This window comes from Dendropsophus ebraccatus, chromosome 1, assembly GCF_027789765.1.
Source record: "Dendropsophus ebraccatus isolate aDenEbr1 chromosome 1, aDenEbr1.pat, whole genome shotgun sequence".
Lineage (NCBI taxonomy): Eukaryota > Metazoa > Chordata > Amphibia > Anura > Hylidae > Dendropsophus > Dendropsophus ebraccatus.
In genome coordinates, this window is record NC_091454.1 from 108,878,330 (window position 1) to 108,904,135 (window position 25,806).

General features: G+C 39.3%; 1 protein-coding gene across 1 annotated transcript in view; it reads right to left on the reverse strand.

The window, feature by feature from the left end:
* The window catches only part of LOC138796900 (V-type proton ATPase subunit S1-like), a 70,286-nt gene that overhangs the window by 13,136 nt on the left and 31,344 nt on the right, over positions 1-25,806 (reverse strand). The window contains exons 3-7 of the mRNA XM_069976635.1: positions 24,822-24,945; positions 24,552-24,620; positions 23,822-24,015; positions 16,952-16,992; positions 10,007-10,092 (exon numbers count right to left, since the gene is read on the reverse strand). Coding sequence (XP_069832736.1) covers positions 10,007-10,092; positions 16,952-16,992; positions 23,822-24,015; positions 24,552-24,620; positions 24,822-24,945 — 514 coding nt within the window. The remainder of the gene's footprint in view (positions 1-10,006; positions 10,093-16,951; positions 16,993-23,821; positions 24,016-24,551; positions 24,621-24,821; positions 24,946-25,806) is intronic.

Genomic DNA, 25,806 nt, shown 5'->3' on the forward strand with positions numbered 1-25,806 from the left:
GGGCCACACATAATTTATTAAGAAGTTTTTATTAACATTTTTGGAAAGAGAATGATAAACAAAACTCAACAATGCCACCATATTTTTTTCTGTTTCTTCCTGCATTTTACCATGTAGTACATTGATGATGCTATATTTTTTGTGGGTTGGTTTTTGCATTGCTGCATTCCCGGAGCCTAAACTTGCTTGAGTTTAAGTCTTTATTGGGACTATTTAGGGGTACATATAATTAATTTATTTTGGGGATGGGAGGGAGGTTTTTTGCATGTCTATTTTATGATTTATGGTGTAATTGTAGAAGTGTGTTAGCTTTATTGCTCAGGTCGTTACATCATCATGGTACCATGTTTGGAGATACTTTCATAGAACACAAAAATAGAGTTTTGTGTTTTTTTTCCTTGTGCTTTTTAAAGCTTATTTTACTTTTTTGGATTATTTTAAAGTTGCTTTAGAAGATGCCATAATAGAATCTTGAAGTGTTAGGGTAAAATGACCATGCAGTGTCCATGCAGAGAGTCATAATCGTATAGGTCCTGCATGCACCATACTATTACAAAACAGGCTGTCAAGGGTTTAAGGGTTTAATACTGATATTTACCAACATCATAGGTATAGTAAGAAGGTCACACATTTTCATTAACCGAGTCTACATATCACTTCAGTTGTATAAGACACTAGACAGCTGTCTCCATGTATCCTTGATACCATTACAAACAGAAATAAGACACCAAATATATATTACTTTACGTAAATAGCACCGAAGATTTTAATAGTGAATATTTACTAGTGGGTCTGTTACTGTTTGTTTTACCTAAAAAAAAAACAGTGGAGTTTCTAAAACTGATGCACACTAGAATAAAGTACAGCACATCATTATACTATAAGTACCTTTAAACAAATGGAAACACACAAAATAGTGTCAAACAAGCTAAAACTTTGGCTGTCCAGGCATGATGGGAATTGTAGTTTTGTAACAGCTGGGGGGGGGGGGGGGGCAAAGGTTCCCCATCCTTGTTCTAAACGTTTTAAATTATTATGCACCTTTATAAAACTTACCATGATTTAAACTATTGGGCCATGTTCACACAATGTAAGTTTTTAATTAATCATGGTCATTGGTGCCGATTCACAACAACAGCCGTGATTAATTTAAAACTTACATGCACTGCAGGCTGAGGGAATCCCAGCTTAAGTGTTTACACATAATATACACTCCAGACGGGATCCCTAGCGGCCACATGAAAAACTGACTTGTCAGTTTTGTGTGGGCGCTATTCATTGAATAGCAGCCGCACAAGCCTGACAGGTCACACAATGGAGCGTGTGGCTCCAGCCGCACGCTCAATTGTCAGCTAGGGTGAATTGGGATGTGGGCGCACACGGATGCGCCCATATCCCAATTCAGCACAAAGGAAGATTATCCGGCTGGTACTGCAGTACCTGCCAGGATGATCTTCACAAACACTGGCCATTCTGTGACCCAGCCAGGTCACAGAACGGCCAGTGTTTTATGCTATGTGAACTTACTGTATAAAAGCAATATTGATATTATTTCTCATGGTCCCCACGTTACGATGGCCTCTGCGTGACACATTGTAATATTCTCATCACTACACTGGAGAGTTGGGGGATATGCTCCACTGTAAAACGCTGACCTAATTAGGGTAGTAGTAACACCCAGCTTTAATCCTCCAGTAATGGCCATGGATTACGTTAAGATAGTTTCTTTTTGAGGCTTGTTTTATTTTGTAGTGTCATGGTAGGTGAAAGAGATTTTTCAATGAACTCTGTCATGTGTTGTCTTTCCTTTAGTCTATTTAGCTAATAAAAAACCCATGACACCTATGACTCTTCTAAATACTATAGGAATTTCCTCCATTAACTAAATTGTGTGGCATAACAGCTCCACAGGCAAGAAAACAAATGAAAAGAGCTGATTATTTAAGCTCTAACTCCACACATTCTTATATGCACCCAAGGGCTAAAATGATAAGAGGAAATGTGGAGAAAAGTCCAAAGAATAGTGAATTCATACTGGAGAAGATGCTTATGACCATTCCCAGAGAAGATGCTTATGGGAATGGCTTTAAGAAACTAACACAATTAAGCCATAGGGTTTAGCCATTCCTGCTATCTCATATTTAGATCAATGCTACATATTTAGATCAAGGCTAATATGTCTAATTTTGTTGTAATAAGGACCAAAACAATATGTAAGTATGTAAAACAAATTTTAAAACTTACATTTGTGTATAATTGTGTAATTATATATATATATATATATATATATATATATTTCTCTTATCTTTATCATAAAAATGATAGTCTCTCTGTCCTTCTGTCTGTCCTCCTGTCTGTCTGACCTCTATAGACTTCCAAACGCCTGAACCGTTTGACCCCACATTTGGCACACAGATACATTGGGTGCCCGGGAAGGTTATTGCGAAGGTCCCGTCCCCGCCAGATGTACAGGAGGGGAGGGGGAGGGGGAAGAGCGGCGCCCTATAGAGATGAATGGGAAAATCTCCACACTGCAAACAGGTGATATAATTAGCTGCAGCAGACACGGCAGTTGGAGCCTTAGCAACCAATAGGATTACTGCTTTCATTTTCATAGGGAGCAATGGTTGCTAGGGAAGTTGCCTCACAACATCCACAGTAATAACTGGTAGACCCCCTACTCCATCTATACAGTACATGTATATACAGGGCCCCCTACTCCATCTATACAGGACATGTATATACAGGGCACTACAGGTATACCAAACTGTGACTGGGTAACACTGCCACACCAGACCTGACCAATACTGCCATACTGTGACTGGATAACACTGCCACACCAGACCTGACCAATACCGCCATACTGTGACTGGATAACACTGCCACACCAGACCTGACCAATACCGCCATACTGTGAATGGATAACATCGCCACACCAGACCTGACTAATACCGCCATACTGTGACTGGATAACACCATCATATCAGACCTGACCAATACTGCCATACTGTGACTGGATAACACCGCTATACCAGACCTGACCAATACCACCATACCGTGACTGGATAACACTGCCACACCAGACCTGACCAATACCGCCATACTGTGACTGGTTAACACCGCCATACCAGACATGACCAATACCGACACACTGTGACTGAATAACACTGCCATACGGGTAAATACAACCCTGCAGGTATACAGGACCCCAAAACTATACACTACAGGTACACGGGACCTCCACAAAACTATATACTACAGGTATACAGGACCCCAAACTTTACACTACAGGTATACAGGACCTTAAAACTATACACTACAGGTATACAGGACCTCCACCAACTATATACTACAGGTATACAGGACCCCAAACTATACACTACAGGTACACAGGACCCCAAAACTATACACTACAGGTATACAGGAACTCCACCAACTATATACTACAGGTATATAGGACCCCAAACTATACACTACAGGTATACAGGACCTACACCAACTCTATAATACAGGTATACAGCACCTTCACCAACTCTATACTACAAGTATACAGGACCCCAAATATACTACAGGTATACAGGAACTCCACCAGCTATATACTACAGGTATATAGGACCCCAAACTATACACTACAGGTATACAGGACCTCCACCAACTCTATACTATAGTTATACAGGACCCTCAAACTATTTACTACAGGTATACAGGACCCCCGAACTATATACTACAGGTATACAAGACCTCCACCAATTATACACTACAGGTATCCAGGACCCTCAAACTATAAACTACAGGTATACAAGACCTCCACCAACTATACATTACAGGTATACAGCACCAACTATATACTACAGGTATACAGGACCCCCGAACTATACAGTACAGGTATACAGGACCTTCACCAACTGTACACTGCAGGTATACAGGACCTCCCTCAACTATACACTACAGGTATACAGCCCCCCCAACTACACACTACAGGTATACAGGACCCCCCCAACTATACACTATAGGTATACAGCCCCCCAACTATACACTACAGATATGCGAGACCCCTAAAAACTATACATTGTGGGTATACAGAACCCCTCCAACTATGCACTACAGATATACACTAATTCCACTGATTAACTCAAATGAAACAATACCTTTAGCTTGGCCTCCTGGGCACCTTAGAACAAATCTAATTAACACACTGACACTTTATACCCGGGCAGCGCCGGGTACATTTTCTAGTAATTACTATTGTTTCATATTGTATGGAGAACATAGCAAATTTGTAAATAATAATTTGGTATAAGTTTAAACTTGAAGAGGTATTCCTATGTTAAGTTATCCCTATTGCCTATCCACACAAGCTGATCAGTGGGGGTCCAATCACTTAGACCCCCCATGATTTTAAGGACAGTGACATAATTGTCCCTGGAATAAATGCATTGAACTCTTTTGGGAACTCCATATGGCACCACTCATTCCACAGCCATATATATTTCCTTGACCCCCACAAATCAGCTATAGAATATCACATTCATATATCTAACTTTTAGGCTATGTTCACACGCTGTATAAACAATGCCCGTTCCACATGACAATTTGCAAGTAAATATATACACCTATAGTAAGAGGATTGGTTGGGTAAATACAAAATTATGCTTGCTTGGATAACCACAATATATAACACCTATAACCCTCCCAAACCAAATACACACACACACAACTATAATGTATACGTATATATATTTCATTAGCAGAAAATCTATCCATAAAATACATTAAAATATATATAAACCCCTAAAAACAACAATACAATGCACACAGGTTTCGGGTTCCCCTTATTTACATTATAATTATTCAATACATGATATACAACATCCAGCAAATATATAGTTAATATTATACCAAAAATAATAAAGTGCTATAGGTAAACCACAATAAATAAGCAGTAGTAAGTTCAGACTATAATGTATCAATTGCACTTAATCACCCTAAAATAGAGTCACACACATGTATTTAGATATATACATGCCCCAGCTGGTAATTATAGTGCAATATAAGGTTAGGTTCACACAACATCAAAAAACGGTGGTTTTTATATTCAAAATAATGGCCGTTTTTGCCGCGATTAAACAACATGGCAATGCATTGAAATCAATGGGAGGGCGGATGTCCAATGCACACAAAACCGCCGTTTTTTGACGTTGTGTGAACCTAGCCTATATCTAAATACACCTGTACGCATTGTATTGTTCTTTTTAGGGGGTTATGTATATTTTTAATAGTTTTTATTGATACACTTTCTGCTAATAAAATATATATGCATTTAATATAATTGTGTGTAGTTGGTTTGGGAGGGTTATAGGTGTTATACACTTGCAAATACAGCACTTGTTGCCTATTGTGTCACCCCCAGACCTCCTAGTCTGTAAGCTCTTGGGAGCAGGTCCCTCACTTCTTTTTATATTGTTATTTAATTATTTAAATTTGTAATATGTGTATGTAAATTTAACTCATGTGTTGTTAAAACAAAAAAGAGGAAATTATTTATTTTTTATTATTATTATTATTACTATTGTATTCAAATGCACAACATATACATTATAGCTAATATGTAACAGAAGTTTAGTATCTTGTAAAGATCCTACGTTCATTTCATTAACCTTATTAAAATATTATATTAAAATTCTTAAACTTCTTATCTGATTATCTATAATCCTTCTGGTAACTTTCCTCATGGAACACCCAGTTCTTGAATCGCCTTTACTAATAATCATGACCCTAGGTAATATCAGATATGTGCAATGTGAAGTGTCAGGCTTAGTATCCGATTCTTTTCTATTGACATTAAAACATTGTGTAAGGGTACAAGTCGTTCTAAAAGTTTGTATTTATTTTAGAAGATTGAACTTTGACACTGCAAAACTATGCTAACAACTAGAAGGAAATACTTAACTTTGTCTCAGCAATGATTACTATAGCAAAATGTGTTTTCAGTGTATGTGTGCTGCCAGACTGTGAAAAGTTTTAAAATTGCTTTACTGTTTATGCAAAACTCTGAATGTTCTACATGAAAAGGGTTTTGGGGTATGTGAACTTATAGCTAGAAAAGATATACTGTGACCTCATGTATACCGTATCCTACCTAGAAATACAGGCATGTGCAGGTTTAATGCGGTTTTTAAGTAAATCCATTTAAATTTTAAAACAAAACTTAACAGGAAAAGTCACTGATAAATTACAAGTAAGCCATTAACTCTAGTGAACAAACCTTATATGTTTGTATAAGAATTCAGTGACATCCTGGAATTACAGCATTAAGAACATTGCTACTGGTTAGAAGTGTGACCTATGCCGTTCAATAATCTTTTTAGGAGATGAAGTGCTAATATATTACTATTAACAATAAATGTGTTTAATCATTATACAAATAGTGGTGAAAAGCAGGAGACATGTTCCACTTCAGTTATTAACCTATAGAATTGTGGAATACTGTATTGCTAACAATCTTTCACAAACTTTTACTTATGTATGCACACAGTTAGTCTGTTGCAGAATATTATCATATTCAAACAAACAATCTGGTATATTAGATATATAGTGAAGCTTAGTGAAGCTAAGCTAAAATTACAGAAAACAGGGTGCTCCCTGGGGTAGTATTCTCTGGTAAGCACATAACCCATACCAGAAAATCAAGAAAGAAAATACAGTGTGCTGCTCTAGAACTCCTCTCCATTTCTCATTCAATAGATGTGAATATCATTATTAAAATGCCATAATCAAAATTGCTTATTTATGTGTAGCAACCTGCTGTATGACCATGAAAGCCTAATGTAGATCTTAAAGAGGTATTCCACCCAAGAGCTAAAAATGAAATGATCCCATAGCTGATCTTACTCACCAAGTTCCCCTGAGTATTTTGAGCCTGTGTTTCTAAGCTGCCTCTGTCCCGGAGTTACAAGTTTTTCTAAAAGATGGTCTATATCCAAGATGGTGCCAGCCAGGAAACTACATTTTACCATCATGCAGTGTGCTTCTCCCTGATTGGTCAGTTTGTATACCCGCCCCCTTAGCTTTCTTTCCTGCCCACTGCTCATCAGTACTATGTGCAACTAAAGCTACAACTGAAAGAGAGCAGCCCTAAGGGTGGGTTCATACTGCGGAATTCCGTCGGCTGTCCGGGCACATGGCAACGCGCCTTTCCGCCGGCTCCATAGACACCATTGTATGGGCCGAAGGATTCCGCTATCCGCCGAAAGACGGGACATGTCACTTCTTTCGGCGGATAGCAGAATACGCCGGCCCATACAATGATGTCTATGGAGCCAGCGGAAAGGTGTGCGGACAGCCGACGGAATTCCGCTGAGTTTATCCGCGAGAATTCCTCAGTATGAACCCTACCTAACAGAGCAGACTAATCCCTGACAATAGTAATCAGTGAAATCATTCTAAAATATAGTATAATATACCTCCAAAGCCTTTAAACCCCCTGCTGGCATTACTCATGCAACACCTCCTGGCGTTACTCATGCAACACCCCCTGGCATTATATTCCTGCAACACTTATTCTTTAATTATTTGCCTGCAGCACATAGCCCCATGTAAACAGGGGATGTGCCACCAACAATGATGAAACTGAATGGCCACCTTTATATTCCATGGATGGTTTATTCAGCTCTTCACCATCAATTATTGGCCTGAGTAGCGATTAACTTGTGCATCATTGATTGGTGCTTGTATCGGATACCCATCTGCCATCTAATACACCCTGTATTTTGATCACTGTACTGTATTCTAGGTACTAGCTTAATTGACTAGTTTTGCCGAATTATAGTCACAAATAATTCTAAAAGAATTGATTTGATGCACTTGTGAATTCACCTTATGGTCAGGCACCTACATTTTTTGGAAGGAATCAATAAAAACAAGTGTTACACAACCAATCAAGAGCACATACTTTGCACCTTATTTTTAAAGAGAATGCATAAGGTTCCATGTTCCATATGCCAGAGTTCCATGTGCTGTGCTTGACTGTACTTGCCCAGTAGGCACCAAATTTTAAACATTTCATGCCATTGTTTGCATAGAAAGACAACACAGTTTACACCAACCAGATGGTGCTATAAAACTATCATCTTTTTTTTCTGTAAACTTGTAAAATTAATTATAGGTATTGTGATTTTGAAGCCTGATAAGAGAAATAATGCACCTGTATATATTTCATTTCCTGCACAGGTTTTACACTAGGTTCACACACAGTAAAATTAAAGCTGAATACGACTATAATTTTGAGTAAAAATAAAACTATGCATGACAAGATGAAAAAAATCAGATGTATTTTGCAAAAAACATGCTCATTGTTTGTATGGTGGTAATTAGAGGTGAGCAAATTAACAATCGAAACAAAGCAAATCGCTTTAAAGTCTGCTTTGCCCCGTGCTCCCGCCGTACTTTTCATTGTGCTCTATGCCTAATTGGAGTGCAGGCACACCCGAATGTGTCCGCATTCCAATTAAAATAAAGTGATGTTCACCCGACCAAATGGCCAGGTGAACATCACAGACAGTGGCCGTTCTGTGACACAGCCATGTCACACAACAGCCACTGTTTTGCCATGTGTGAACATGGCCTCATCCTGAGTAGCCATTTTAATACCTCTGTAAAGGAAATTACTGGTTGCATGGGAAATAACATTTTACATTCTGATTTTACGGAATCCTGTTTTTTTGTTTGTTTTGTTTTTTATCAAAGCTTAAAGATGTTTAAAGATGTATTTTTATTTACCATACTGTAGTTTAATTCATTAAAGGGGTTATTCAGGATTAGAAAATTAAAGACATATAGGGAACAATACACTTAATTTTCAGTGAATACCTGTTGGTTTTGCCCATTTTTGGTCTATGCGGTATTTCTAAACAACTTTTCAACATGAAAATACTTATTAGATCTGGCTTTGTGTAAATAATAGCATATTCTGGGACTTGCTAAAATTAGTTTTAAAAATCGCAGCTATTAGACCAAACAATAAATTTCCCCCTAAGCCTATCGTGATACACTTAAAAACCATTTACCACTAAAAAACAACCAGGTTTGTGCAAAAATCGATGAGCAGTTACAAGGTCTGCAAGAACAAGTGAGGAAAGAAGGAAAACCCCAACCAAACCCACTATACATTTTACAAAAAATGTATCGGGAAGGATAAGGGGACTCACCTCTTTTTCTTTGTATGTGAACAGGTTTCATAACTATGTACAGTATACACATGAATTGCCTTCATTTTCAAAAGGTTTGTAAGTATATCTCAATAAATGTAGTTTTTTTTATTGTTCCCTATACAGTGCATCTTGGTTTTTTTTTTGGTTTTTTTTGGTCTGATGCTCTAACATCTATAACACTTACTTTAGACAAAACTTGTTTGTTTACAGTGTTGGTACTGTGCCATATGCTATGAATTACTACATATATTTATGTAACACTATATCCTCAAAGTGGAGAGCAGAGTTATTTTTACATACTATAATGATTAATAAGAATCCATGTATAAATGCTAATTTCAGATGTTATTGTATATCATACTGTTAATCTGTGCTGAGCTGCCACATGTCCCAGTGTAATTCAGAACAAGAATAATATATCGACTGATCCTCTCACAAATCCCAAACTATCAATTTATTAGCAGGATGTATGGGCAATCAAATCAAAGATGTTTATAATGCTCTGCTCTGGACATTTTCGATATGACACTGTCTCACAAGGATAATTAGACACTTGGAAATTGATCTGATTCAAAGTAGATAACTGGTAGGCCATGTTTACAAATGTAAATTTCTGCTACAATATCTATCTATCTCCTATCTATCTCCTATCTATCTCCTATCTATCTCCTATCTATCTCCTATCTATCTCCTATCTATCTCCTATCTATCTCCTATCTATCTCCTATCTATCTCCTATCTATCTCCTATCTATCCTATTTTAAAAGGTTTGTAGAGACATAAGTTTTTTTATTTACTTTGGATGGTTTAATTCCTGTGTAGATTGCAGTAAAGTTAAATCCTCTGTCCTTCAGTTCATGTGTGATCCTCCCAATTTGTTTATCTGTAAATAAAAAGAGATAATAGAGTTTAATTGTGGTTGGTTTTATACTGATATAAATATCTAGATTATAAGCAAAAGCATCAATATATAGGAAAAATTAGTGTAATTAGAAAACATAAATCACCAGAATATTAAAATAATATGCTCCTCAAATTGGTACCAATAAAAACAGTTTGTTTGACACAATATGCCCTTACACAACTTCATCAATTAAAAAAGCAAAAAGTTGCCGTCAGAGGAAATGTTTAAACACTTGTTTTTATTAAAATAACGGCCGTTGTTTTCAGTCTTCAATGTACTCTAGTAGTAAGGGAATTAATTATAAACTTAAGTAGCTAACAGCATATATACATATACTACCTATTTTCAAAAAAGGTCAAACTACCACAATTACGGCGGCTGCACATTACATTAAGTGAATGGCTAATTGATTTGCGGGCACACCTGACGGTGTCTGCAAATTGATAGTAAAAAAAAGAATGTTACCTCTGTAACGGCTGCAGAAATGTTCTGAATGCAGCCCGGTGGTCAGCAGCTTAACAGCGTCCGTTGCTGTGCTTTGATATAGTTGTAAACATACATAATGTAACTCATATTACATGGGACAATAATATGCTTACTTGTGCCACATAAGTAAGTGCTGTGCCGTGCATATATTACCCAAGAAGTAATTCCACATTGGACCCTGAATATCCATGCACCCCAATGCGTGGTTCAGCCCTGACAAATGGGCGTCTGGGATGTGTGCAAATTCAGGGTCCAATGTGGAATTACTCCTTGGGTATATATGCATGGCACAGAACTTTGTTATCTTTGTTAGTTATGTTCAATGAGCACTTCACTCCTACAGGGGCACTCAGGTTCCTGTGATTGGTGGGGTTCCAGCAGTGGGGCCCCCACTAATCAGTTGTAGTTTTGGCATAATGCCTTGTTGCTTCCAAAAAGCCACAATATGCAGCCGCCAAAGACTGATGATTTTAGCGCCAATAATTTCCTTTCCCTCCAAATCTTGCAATTTCCCCAGATACCCTATTTGACCACATATGGGGGGGTACTGTACTCAGGAGAAATTGTGTAACAAATTTGAGAGTGCTAATGCATTATGTTCCCTATGAAAATGAGAAATTTTGAGCCAGAAATAATTTTTACTGGGGAAAAAATTTTTTTAGTGGCCCAATGCTAAAACCTTTCCTATAAAATCCTGACTACATCCCTGGATGAGTTTTTTTAAATGGGTTATCCAGTGCTACAAAAACATGGCCACTTTCTTTTAGAGACAACACGACTCTTGTCTCCAGTTCAGGTGCTGTTTGCAATTAAGCTCCATTTACTTCAATGGAACTCAGCAGCAAAACCCCGCCCAAGCTGGAGACAAGAGTGGGGCTATCTTTGGAAGAAAGTGGGCATGTTTTTGTAGCGCTGGATAATCCCTTTAAGGGGTATACTTTCCAAAATGGGGTCACTTTCACTGTACTGGTACCATGGGGGGCACTGCAAATGGACATGGTGCCCAAAAACAGTTCCATCTAAATCTGTGCTATATATGCAAAATGGTGCTCCTTTCCTTAAGTCATACTGTGTGCCCAAACAGCATTTTATGACCACATATGGGGTAGTATTATGCTCATCAGAAAGTGTATAACAACTTTTGGGGTGCTTGTTCTCCTGTGTTACTTGGGAAAATGGAAATTAGGCTGAAACTATATATTTTTTATGTTTAAAATTTAATACATTTTGTGAAACATCTGGGGCAGGGGTTGTCAATAGGTGAAATCTTTGAGGGGTGAATTTTGGCAATTGGTACCTGAAAGAAATACCTTCGTAAAGGAGGTGCTCCTTTATATCTAAGGCCTGTGTGCAAGGCAGGAGGTGCACTAGGGCCACACATGGGATGGGATATTTAAAAAAAAAACTGCAGATTTTAGGTAAGGCTATGTTCCTACTGTGTTTTTGCCTTTAGTTAAATGTATCAGTGTAAAGAGAAAAAATGGATACGAAAACAGACAGTAAACACAGAGTCAGTTGTATGCCACCGGTCAGACAGTGTCTTCCATTGACTGCGTCTTCCAAGGGAAGTCCTGTCTGAGAGCTGGTGATGCTGCGCTGTGGGGGCACACTGATTAGTAGTTATACATTCTTTGTTATGTTCCCCCCAACCCACTGCCTGCATCAGATTTTTTGTTGTGACCGGAATCCTCCTTTAACTCATTTATCCTTACAAAGAATCACAAAATTCCGAAAATGCTAATTTATTTCCAATTTTTTGGCAAAATTCTGGAGTTTTTTTTTAATACAAATAATCACTGAATATATCAACCAAATGTTATAATATTAATCACAAACAATCTGTACCAGAACCCCCAGCTATTGTGCCATTATTTATAATACTAATGTCTAAGGGCTTATTCCCACACCCAGTATTTTACAGGCGCTATAGACGAGGACTCTTTCTATACCCTGCATAGCTGCTTCATTACAGTGCTGTGAAGATTCAAGGACCTTTCCTGCTCCCGGCTTGATATTGATACATCATGCCTGAGAGAAAAGACACCACTACAGGGCTTCCCTGTCCGTAGCATCTGTAAAATACGGAACATGGAAATAAGCCCTTGTGTGGCAGAGGGGCCTTTGTACCTCGTCAACTGCAGCAACTACCTCTGCTGCCCCCTAAGTTGTTATTAATGGCTGATGAGGTTCCGTCTCTCTTTACCCCCCTCCCTCATAATAAGTAATAAAGGGAACACTTGTAACACAATCTTTTATTTGAAATTTAGTTATAACTGTGAATGAATTGAGCGCAATTTCAGAAGAAGGGAAGAAGGGAAATATTACATCAATGAAAAATGGAATTGTGGAATTGTCCACAAAACACAGTGCCACAACTGTCAATGGGTTCTCTAGGTTTTGCACATTTATAGAAAGAAAACAGACGTGATTTTTCTAATCCTGTATAGAACCTTTAGGGCAACTTAGATGATGACATACAGCTATGAGCTAAATGCACAAACAAATGCTGCATTTGATTGAACTTTAGATGCCTAAAAGCATAACAGTTTGTCTCATTTACTGAATATCAGTTCTATTTCTGTTCCTTTCTCGCTAATCCTGGCTAACAATGCTCTAAAGCGTGTTCCAAACATATGTGTCCTTCTCATTAAAGCGTTCTGATGCCCTTAGAAACAATAATACATTATTTAGATCTCTATGGAAAAAGGCGACAACTGTAGCTATAGTTACCGAGAATGTCAGTGACCTTTATTTTTCAGCAAAGAACAAACTCTTATTTAAATCCAGGCTAACATGTTGTTAGTTGTACATAGCTAAGGACAACTATTTTTCATTCCACCTTAATTTGTAAAAAGAAAAAAAAAAATTGACATTTTTCTTACATAGTAGGAGGAAAATTAAAAGTATGAGTTAAAAGTATATCTTGCTAACCCTCTTATCTGTTTCTGCCTGTTAAAAAAAAGTTTAACACAACTAGACATTTTGGCTAAGCAGGGTAATGTGTAGGTTTCTGCTATGCAGGAGAGGACATTGCACTTAAAGCGAATGTACCATCAGGTACATTCACTTCAAGTATTACCCATTTATAGAACGGCGCCGGCGCATGGGAAGCCCTCTATGGTGCTGCTCAATTGATTCTAATGGAGCTGCGTCATAGAGGGGTGGGAGTTTCCTCCCAATGGGGGCAGGCCGGCCTGCCTCCAGTGCTTGACCCCCCGCCCAGTAACCGTGAATAGAACAGCGACGTTCACAGGAACTGGGCCGTGGTTCAAAAATAGGACGCGCCGGGGCCATTCTATTCATGGGTAAAACTTTAAGCAAATGTACCTAATGGTACATTCGCTTTAAGGAACAATATCCTTGTGTCTCACATTGTATAGCCTAGCTGCTAGCTCTCCAGGAGACACATGTAAGTAACTCCCTTATACTTGTACATGTAAGTATACTCACTTGTGCTAATGGTTTTCGGCAGCGTGGAGTTATTTCAGTGCTTTGACCCTGTTCATATCCCGTTGACGCCCACATTACCTCTCCTATGGCTATCCCAAATCCATAGCGCTTTTTCATAAGGATAAATAGAAGACAGTTATTTCCACCTTTTCAACAGAACTGTAGATTCAAGAGAGTCAGAGGAGAGGTAATATGGGCGTCAGCGGGATCTGAGCACCAGAATAAGGCTATGTTCACACTACGTAAGAGACCGGCCATTCCGTGACCCGACCGGGTCACAGAAGGGAGGGTCTCAGAAAAGATCGTCCAGGCGGGACTGCAGTACCATCCAGATGATCTTTAGGGCCGCAGAGTTCTGATGCGGGCACATCCGTGCGCGCCCGCATCAGCACTCCCTACTGCTCACTATCGAGCTCCATAGTGTGCACTGACAGGGTTTTCTGCGGCCACTATTCAGTAAGAAACGGCTGCAGAAAATTAACATGTCAGTCTTCTACCGCGCGGTAACGTATATTTTCGTATTAATCACAGCTGTTGTTGCAATAATCAACGGCTGTATTTTTACGAAAATATACATTGTGTGAACATGGCCTAATTCTGCATCCAGGGAAATTGATCAGTCCGGGTCAGTATACAGGAGAGCCTGTTGCCAGGGCTGCTATAAAAAAAAAAAAAAAAGGGAATGCTTCTTTAATAAAGAAAAATTCTATTAAATTTTGCAGACATCAGAATAACTTAATCAACAGTGTGAAAATATTGTACACAGTAAACCATGTCTGCTTCCTACTTTGCTTTTCTACTTCCTGCTTTGACATCGCTCTGGATTCCTCTGACAGAAGTGTTTTGATAGTTGCCCAAAAACTGAGCATAAGATGTTGCAGGTGACCAAAGGGGCGAGGTATTAGCTGCATTGTCACACTTTCCATTACAGGGATGTCATGACAGCATCTCCAGTATATGAAACTACAGAAGTTATGGTACAGAAGTGATAAAAAGGTGAGGGGTACAGTTCTGTTTTTTTTTTTTTGCATCTCATTTCCTGCCTTTACATAATTAAAAAAAAAAAATGTTTTCGTCATGTGATCATTCAGGCAACTCACTATATTATTATGATCATTATTAAAGCACCATTGAGGTAGCACTCACCCCAAAACATGCTTTTATAGCCTCTCTGGCGATGCCTTTATGACACTTCAGAACACCAATAAAAAGGATAGACTCACTGCTTACATAGCTATTTAGCCATGTCAGAAACTTCTAGCTGACATTTACCCTTTTATTCCAGAGCGCTGTACATATGAAAAAGGGTGTTTAAATTCTTAGGCCGGGTTCACACTATGTATGACACTGGCTGTGTCACAGAAGGGCTGGTGTAAGTGAGGTTCTTCCTGACAGTAGCGGCTGGATGAACTTCATTTCTCTTTAACTGGCATGTGGGTGCATTCGGGTGTGCCCGCATTCCAAATCACCATAGCCGACAATATAAAGTGCGGCCGGAGCTGAAAGCTTACAAAGTATGTAGATGTATGGTAGAAATCTTGGGGCCAGGCAATAAAAGAGAGGAAGGTCTTGTAAATATTAGAGATTTTATAAAGGAATGGGTCAGAGACATATGGAAGCAGCAACCTTATATACTTTATCATTGTTACTCCTCTGAACTGGATTTGCCAGGTAATGGTAATCAGAGAAGGGATTCGCACAGGAGGAATGATGGGAAAGATGGATTGACCAGGCAGCAGAGTTGAGGGTGGATTGAGGGGTGCATGAGTGCTAGATAGAAGGCTACAGAGAAGGAAACCTGTCACCCCTGTGTCGGGGTGAAGGCTGCTGACCCCCGCTAGAGCCCCGGATACTTACCTCATCTCGCCAAGTCCCGCTCCTGGAGCTGGTCCCGGGACGGAGACATCCTAGTCATCCTAGTCATCCTATGCGCACTGCATAGATGAGTTCGATGCCTATAGAGAATGAATGGAGCCGTCGTTCTCTATGGACATCGGACCCATCTCTGCAGCGCGCACGCCGGGCTTCCGACAAGGATATCTTCGTCCCGGGACCAGCTCCAGGAGCGGGACTTGGCGAGATGGGGTAAGTATCTGGGGCCCGAGCGGGAGGGTCAGGCAGCCTTCACCCCAGCATGGGGCGTGACAGGTTCCCTTTAAAGCTGAAAAGGATGAGAAATGCAAATGTTGAAAAAAGTAGAGAAAACAGCTCTTTCAAGAAATGTTTTTGAAGAAGGAGGTGGTAAGAGCTTGGACAGTTTGACAGTTCTTGGATAGCTATCTTTCAATAAAAAAAAATGTATTTGCAAAAATATTTATCTTGAAAAACCCTACAAGTTTACCTATGTTAGATGAGAATACCCCTTCAAGGGGTTATTGCTAGGTTTACACCTGCATTCATAATTTCTTTTTTTTCTGGTGCATAAAGGGGAAAAAAAGAGAAAAAGACATATGAACATGTCCCATTAATTACTATGGGACGCATCAGGTCTCGGCCTTATCTTCAGTTTTGCTCTATAACAATCACTGTCTGTTTTTTAAATAGAGAAAAAATTGTTTGCATGCAAAAATTTCTTCCCCATTCAAAAAAAATCATACAGTGAATGTATATTCAAATTTTGACATTAATGTCTTTGTTTAAAGATGAAAACAGATGGTGCATCCATTTGACATCTGTTTTTCACAGATGCATTCCACAACATGAACAGATCTGTTATAAACTCTTAGGCGCCATAATGATGATGATGATGCAGGGAGTTCCAAGGTCTAGCCCGCAGTATACAGTCTGTGCACCGACCATTTATTGCTGACATGTGAATGGTCCCTTAGTGTCTAGGATTATTTTATAGAATGGTTATTTTGACATTATTTTATTAATTCTATCTTGGATTTGTCTTACTTACCATTCTCGGTGAAGACCATAGCAGCAGAATCTTTATTTGACCTGCAGAAAGAAGAACATATGTTAATTTCATGACAAGAACCATACATGCTATTGCTAATGCGTTCATGCACTGAATGAACTTGGATAGGCATAGAAACACTCTTACCAGCACACGTTACTTTATTAAACTTATCAGGTCTTTAACCCCTTCACACAAATTCACATGCATATACATCTGGGGTTGCTGCATGTAAGCAAGTTAAAGGGAATCTGTCAGCATCTGGGCCCTACCCGAGGTGCTGTCAGTGTGCTGTAGCGTGAGCATGGTAACTTTTGGGAATTTGTCCGTGGAGTGGATTATGCACAATCTCAGGTCTCCTACTGTAAAGAAGAGTCAAAGAGGAGTTGTGGCTCAAGGTTTGTGCTGCACTCTGGCACACCTCCCCACTGCTTCCTCCTCCCACTTCTTCATGAATAATCAATGCTGCCTGACCTCCTGGTCGCTCACTGTCAGTCAGTATCTGCCAAAAGAGGACTGATCTGCAATCAGATGTAGTTGAATCTCCTAGCCTATGTTGGAGCTGTGGTGTAGGGGTAAATAACCTGTCTAAAGACCAGCAACCATTTTTTTTTCCTTTGCTTTGATTCCCCTGATGGAAATTAAATATAGTTATTTATTTTTTCTCATTATTGTACCAATTTTAAAAGTGCAAAGAATTCCCAATCGGGTCCAAATTAGTTTGGTCTTTTTAGTACAATGATGACAAAAATAAATAACTATATATTAATTTTTTACTTTTCTCATCTTTGTATTAAAAAATTAATTTGAAAACTAACTTGCACCCGATTGGGAATTCTTTGCACTTTTAAAAATAATACAATGATGAGACAACAAAAATAACTATATTTCATTTCCATCAGGGGAATTGAACAAAAGAAAAAAAACTGTTGCTGGTCTCTAGACTGGTGATTTACCCCTAGACCACAGCTCCAACGCAGGCTAGAAGATTCAACTATATCTGATTGAAGATCAGTCCTCTTTTGGCACAGCAACAAAGGAGGAGTCCAGCTCCCGGCCAGGTAAATGCAATTCGAGCTTTTATTGTCAGCTTCGCACCGTGCACACACTGCGGCAACCCCCCCAAAAAGACGCCAACGTGTTTCAATTGCCCACCGCAATCTTAATCATGGCTGACCTGTATCTGAGAGGCTCACAGCTTATAGCCACAGGTACCCAGCGTGTATCGGGCCCAGCTCCTCCCCTCACTCGCACCCGTGCCGTCAGCACCTGTGCTAATTAACTGGAACCACCCAGATGGTCAAGTTTGACTGTGCAAATAAAATCAATATAAGATGTAAAACATTTGCAACTATGTATACAACCCTAAATAATAATAAACAATCATGATAATCAAAAAACAATAAGAACAATCACATGGAAAAAAATGCAGTACTGACAAATTCAGCTATAAGGCTTCATGCACTCGTGGACAGAAGGAGAAGTGTGAATGAGAGCCTATGGCAGTGTAATAATACAACAGCATTTCTTTACGTAAGTTCATGCCATGCGGGAAACAGGTATTAAGGCAGAACATCCAGAATGCCTCTTTGTCTTTTAACTTTTTTGCTGTATCACCGCCCCTAGTGGGCACACGGATTTTCTCTATGGCAAAGATACAAAATGGTTGTGTGGAACCCCCGTGTGCATCAATGAAATGGCGGGATGCCCCCGAAAGTGTTCTGCCACCTGGGTGTTTTATGTCATGTAGGTGTTCGCATGCTCGTATCTTCAGTTTGCGTGTAGTGCAGCCTACGTACATAAGATGACACTCTGTACATTGGATGATATACACTACATTGTAGCTGTTACAATTGAGAAATGAATTAATTTTGTACGTTTTAGTGCCGGCTGAATCACTATACTCTGTGCATAGTTTTACATACAAGCAGGTTTTACAAGGATGGTGTCCACATTTGTGGAACCCATTAATAGTTAACCACGTCGGTTGTTTAATTTGTTTTTTTTATTCTGGTCTCAGGTAGCGAAGGTGAAAGGGTGTCTCCTAACGTTTTGGCTTTTCTGGAAACTACATCGATACCCTGTGAAAGTATGTTTTGCAAGATGGAATCTTCATGTAAAATTGGTAAATATCTTCTGACAATTTTGCCTTTGTCGGTAAACTGAGGACTGTATCTGGTAACAAATGTGGGTCTCCTGTTTTTCCCTGTAGCCCTATTCCTGGTCTTGCCGCTGAGTAGCTCATCCCTGTCTCTCGTATCCGCTATTCTACATGCTCTCTCTAGCATCCATTTTGTATATCCTCTATCGGAAAGACGCTGCATGCATACTGATTTCTCACCTGCATAGCTGTCAGTTAGATCACAATTTCTTTTCATCCTCAGTAATTCACCAACTGGGATGGATTTAACAGTATGTGTAGGATGGTGGCTGGTGGCATGCAGTGGTGTTGCCTGAAATAATTTTCCTGTGATTGGTGGTGTGGACTGACTGCCCTGTTTTGCCCTCCAATGTTAGATCCAAAAAGACCATAGTGTTGGAATTTGTGTTCGCTGTGAACTTTAGGTTGTAGGGGTTGGAATTGGCATAATTTATAAGGAATCCACATCATCCACAAAGCTCACAAAGGGGAAATACCTCCCCCTATGCGTCCCATTGTCTCTGGACGCCAGTCATTGTGTGAGAGACTTTGTGCATGGCTAGATGGGGTATTACAACCCCTAGTACAAACTGTTCCAGGATATCTCCAAGACACTACAGATGTATTGCAATCCGTACAGCACATGACATAGGAACCACATTATGCATGGGTGGGAATGGATGTAGTCTCGCTTTATACATGTATTCCACACATTGTAGCTTTGCAAGCTTTGGATTTTCATTTACAAACACATAGCGAGTACGACCAAGACCTTATCACATTCATTAAGCTCACCACATGGTTCCTCATGACACACAATTTTTTCTTTTGTTCCAATCATTATTACCTACAGATCAGTGGAGTCTCCATGGGTGCAAAATACTCACCAGCGCTCGCTAACCTAACCATGTCCTTCTGGGAGCATCAGTACATTTACACGGTTTCCAATCCCTTTCTCCGCTCCATACAATGGTATGGGAGGTACATTGATGACCTCCTCATTGTATGGAGCGGAGAGACGGATGATGTGGATTCCTTCATAAATTATGCCAATTCCAACCCCTACAACCTAAAGTTCACAGCGAACACAAATTTCAACACTATGGTCTTTTTGGATCTAACATTGGAAGGCAAAACAGGGCAGTCAGTCCACACCACCAATCACAGGAAAATTATTTCAGGCAACAACACCCTGCATGCCACCAGCCACCATCCTACACATACTGTTAAATCCATCCCAGTTGGTGAATTACTGAGGATGAAAATAAATTGTGATCTACCTGACAGCTATGCACGTGAGAAATCAGTATGCATGCAGCGTCTTTCCGATAGAGGATATAAAAAATGAATGCTAGAGAGAGCATGTAGAATAGCGGATACGAAAGACAGGGATGAGCTACTCAGCGGCAAGACCAGGAATAGGGCTACAGGGAAAAACAGGAGACCCACATTACCATGTTACCAGATACAGTCCTCAGTTTACCGACATAGGCAAAATTGTCAGAAGATATTTACCAATTTTACATGAAGATTCCATCTTGCAAAACATACTTTCACAGGGTATCGATGTAGTTTCCAGAAAAGCCAAAACGTTAGGAGACATCCTTTCACCTTCACTACCTGAGACCAGAATAAAAAAACAAATTAAACAACCGACGTGGTTAACTATTAATGGGTTCCACAAATGTGGACACCATCCTTGTAAAACCTGCTTGTATGTAAAACCATGCACAGAGTATAGTGATTCAGCCGGCACTAAAACGTACAAAATTAATTCATTTCTCAATTGTAACAGCTACAATGTAGTGTATATCATCCAATGTACAGAGTGTCATCTTATGTACGTAGGCTGCACTACACGCAAACTGAAGATACGAGCATGCGAACATCTACATGACATAAAACACCCAGGTGGCAGAACACTTTCGGGGGCATCCCGCCATTTCATTGATGCACACGGGGGTTCCACACAACCATTTTGTATCTTTGCCATAGAGAAAATCCGTGTGCCCACTAGGGGCGGTGATACAGCAAAAAAGTTAAAAGACAAAGAGGCATTCTGGATGTTCTGCCTTAATACCTGTTTCCCGCATGGCATGAACTTACGTAAAGAAATGCTGTTGTATTATTACACTGCCATAGGCTCTCATTCACACTTCTCCTTCTGTCCACGAGTGCATGAAGCCTTACAGCCGAATTTGCCAGTACTGCATTTTTTCCATGTGATTGTTCTTATTGTTTTTTGATTATTATGATTGTTTATTATTATTTAGGGTTGTATACATAGTTGCAAATGTTTTACATCTTATATTGATTTTATTTGCACAGTCAAACTTGACCATCTGGGTGGTTCCAGTTAATTAGCACAGGTGCTCACGGCACCGGTGCGAGTGAGGGGAGGAGCTGGGCCCGATGCACGCTGGGTACCTGTGGCTATAAGCTGTGAGCCTCTCAGATACAGGTCAGCCATGATTAAGATTGCGGTGGGCAATTGAAACGCGTTGGCGTCTTTTTGGGGGGGTTGCCGCAGTGTGTGTACGGTGCGAAGCTGACAATAAAAGCTTGAATTGCATTTACCTGGCCGGGAGCTGGACTCATCCTTTCTCTGTTGCTTATCCCCACGCCTGTTGGAGCGTGAGCCCGTGCTGGGAGGCCAAGGTGGAGGCGGTAAGCTTGCTTTTTCTTCTCTTCTATGTCTCTTTTGGCAGATACTGACAGCGTGAGTGAGCAGGAGGTCAGGCAGCATTGATTATTCATAAAGAAGAGGGAGGAAGAAGGAGTGGTGACGTGTGCCAGAGTGCAGCACAAACACTGAGGCACAACTCCTCTTTGACTCTTCATTACAGTAGGAGACCTGAGATTGTGCATAATCCACTACACAGACAAATCACCAAAAGGTACCATGGTATCACAAAGGTATTACCAAAGGTATCACAACAGGACTTCTAAGTACAGTACACTGTCAGCAACTCAGGTAGGGCCCAGGCGCTGACAGATTCCCTTTTGGCTATGTTCCCACCATGTAATAACAATGGCCATTCTTTAATGAACGGCCATTGTTTAACGCTAAATCATGGCCGTTGTTGTTAAACAATGTCCAGAATTAATGATCATAAACTTTAATTCCAGCCTTTGTTTTACAACAAAGACTGTTGTTTGCACTTTACAGTATGAAGTAGGAACAAAGCCTTAAACTGGGACCTATCATCGTTCGTTTTGGCTGGGAATCACTTTGATTGATCAATCAGTCCAGATGGACCAATCACAGTATAATATATCAGGAGGGGCTGACAGCTCTTTGACAGCTCTTCAGTCTCTGACCTCCTCAATTGTATGTGTATTATTTTTTTTTTACAGCTTTCACCACATGGCATAGGTAATAACATAATTTTACATTTTGGGTTATTACGGATATGACAATACCAAATATGTATAGTTTATGTTTTGATGTAGTATCTCAGTCCCCACAGTGCCAAAGAACTTGCCATGAACTGGCCATAAACTTTAGATAGCTTCCTGCCAAAAGTTATCAGCAGCTTACTAATGATTAAAACAAAAATAATAGAAAAGTGATGATTTTGTGATGGTCCTGCTCCGAGACCTGAAAAACTTTTCACACCATGTTTATTTAGATGAAAATGCAGCCGTATTTTAATAATATCAGTCGCAAATAAAGAGCATAATCATTCTTCATGGGCATAGTTATCCAACTACAGCCGTATTTCTGCACCATCCTATGGTGTGTGAACATGATCATAAGGTCTCTCGAAGTGTCCCAGAAAGCTTTTAGGCTATGTTCCCACACAGTATTTTTGCTTAGTATTTTGCAACCAAAACCGGGAGTGGATTGAAAACACAGAAAGGCTATGTTCACACAATACTAAAATTGAGTGGATGGCCGCCATTAAATGGAAAACAGTGACCATTATTTTTCAATAAATGACGGCCATCCACAAAATTTCAATAGTGGATGAACATAGCCTTTCTGTGTTTTCAATCCACTCAGCAAAATACTGAGCAAAAATACTGTGTGGGAACATAGCCTTCGTCTGCCCTTGGAGATGTGTAGGCTCAAAGGGAGACACACTGTTGCATCCCATTCTGAACTAGAAAGTGAGATGGGACGCAGTGGTGTACAGTTGAATTCACAGTAGATGGGAGAACACCTTAAAAGACTTTAAAGTGAGATTTTGTTTAAAGATGAGAAACTATTCCATATGTTGATAAAATTGTGTAATTCCCAACACTATATTCCTTCATAAAGTGAATAATGTTCTTGCTGTGTCTTTATCACAAAGTGATATAAGATACAGTACAAACAGAGAAGTGATGCAACAAAGGCATTACCTGGGTCCCCGTCAGCAATAATGCATAGGCGTCAACTATAGATTTTTCAAGCTTCTTATAATAGAGTTGTCTTTTGAAGGGGTTATCCAGCGCTACAAAAACCATGGCCACTTTTCCCCCTACTGTTGTCTCCAGTTCAGGTGCAGTTTGCAATTAAGCTCTATTTACTTCAATGGAACGGAGTTTCAAAACCCCACCCAATTTGGAGACAACAGTAGGGGGAAAGTGGCCATGTTTTTGTAGCGCTGGATAACCCCTTTAAGTTTCTGCTTCTGGATGTTAACTCTTGTAGTCTTTATGTATGTGTTATATACAGTCATCTCCTTTCTTCTGAATTGATCTGTCCCAGCAGTCTGACACTAAAATGATAATGTTTACTGTACCTGGGTATAGATTGAAGTCGTATTATAATCAGGTTTGGTTTATTGTGATCCAACTCTAAAGAGGATACATTGAAATTGTCAACGCTGACTATATTCCAGTCATCTTGCTGATTTAGGTAGCTTGGCAGGTTATTTACTGCTTTCTTCTCTACTGAGGGCAGAATTAAAGTGGTGGGTGATGAATCCAAAATTTTCTGTAATAGATGCAAAGAGTATATTACACCTTCAGCAAATATACGATTAGCCTATTAACATGTATCTACATGTATCATCGCTGAAAGATTTATGTGGCACACGATAAACTGCAAAAGTATCATTCCATGAACCAGCAATTATGTCTAGCAAATAGTTGTATGTAAAGGTGACAAAGTGCTTCAGTACCTTATGCATGACACATAGGCTATGTTCACACAATGATTTTTTAAATAAAGTATTGAAGTATTGTCCGCTAAATTAATTTAAAATAACGGCCGTTGTTTACTAATTTCAATGATCCGCACTGAAGTCAGTACAAACGACGGCCATCAGTTCACACATTGTATTCAATGAGGGCCAATGTGCAACTTAATGTTCAGGACATTTATTTGCGGCTAATATTTAGTGAACAGCGGCCGTTATTGATCTCCTCCCCCATTCAGAAAACTTGTATGTTTATGAGGGAATTAGGAGAGAGAGCTGTCAGATAAATATCAGTATGGCAATACACAAAAAGACAAATTTTGGCACTTACTTGAACATTGAACAGTGGGTTTTCAGTTCCATATGCTGTGCTGTAGTATGTGAAATCATCAATGTTCAGCTAAAAATGGGAAAAAAAAAAGAAAACTCATAAACACAAGACACGTACATACATTACAAACAAACTTATTTGAATTCATCTATGTGGTTAAAAAAATGGAGGAGCAGTGTGTGACCACTCTCTTTGGTGTTCTTGGCTTTCCCTGCACTAAGCATAACAAAGTGTGATGCCTTTCTTATTCCTTTATTAAAAGGTACTTACAGTGTCTTGGAGAAACATGACAATAAACCTTGTTTTTCTATCATCTTGTTGCAACAAATGATAAAATTCATTGCTTGAAGTAATATGCCCAGCATTTATGGTTGGCGCTGTACCCCATGTAAACCTGAAAGAAGAAAAATCTTCTTAATCCTTGAGTTATATATTAATACAATAAAATACTTTGTAAACTGGCACATCATATAATATATTTTTTTATAATTTATATGTTTGTATTCTGCTTTTGTTCACAGGTATGAATGATGAATATATTTTAATTTTGCAGCACAGAACCTTTGAAAAAATATTTTCTACTTTATTTTACAATGTGTAAAGAGGCCCTGTAGCCAACTTCCCCAAAACAGAGAAGTTATTGTCAGTAAGTAGCTTAGGGTGCCCTGATTACACACATTTTTCTTCATATGCCCTCCCATTCTGGAGATATAGTTATAATATGACAAATAAGTTAATAGTCAAATGGGCGTGAACGTAATTTTAGCAATGGGAGTGAATATCAGGTGATGGGTTTCATTATACAGTCAGGGGGTGCTGAATTTTGATATTCCTCTATAAACTAAGAGCACCTTCCAAAATGTGAAAACAATTTTTATTTGGCCATAATGTAGGATGGTTAGTTGTAGCAAGGCAGCATACTAAGTGCAACATAAAGGTCTATTAGCTGGTAGCTCCAGTCAAAGTTATATATACTTTTTAGTTGGCACGGTGTCAATTTACTAGCTTATTCAAGTGTCATTACTATTGCCAAACTGCTTCTTGTCACAATAGAAATAAAGCTGGCATCTATCCGATACTTCTACATATTTTCCTGGTATCTATGACCTTTATTGTGCACCTGGGAATAAATAGTACAGTTAATAAGACAGGGGCATTCTCTAATGAATTGTCATATTAACATGCAGCCCTTTTCTTTGCCAGTATTAACAATAATTATATGAAAAGATTTGCACTGTACAGTCTTGTAAGGCTT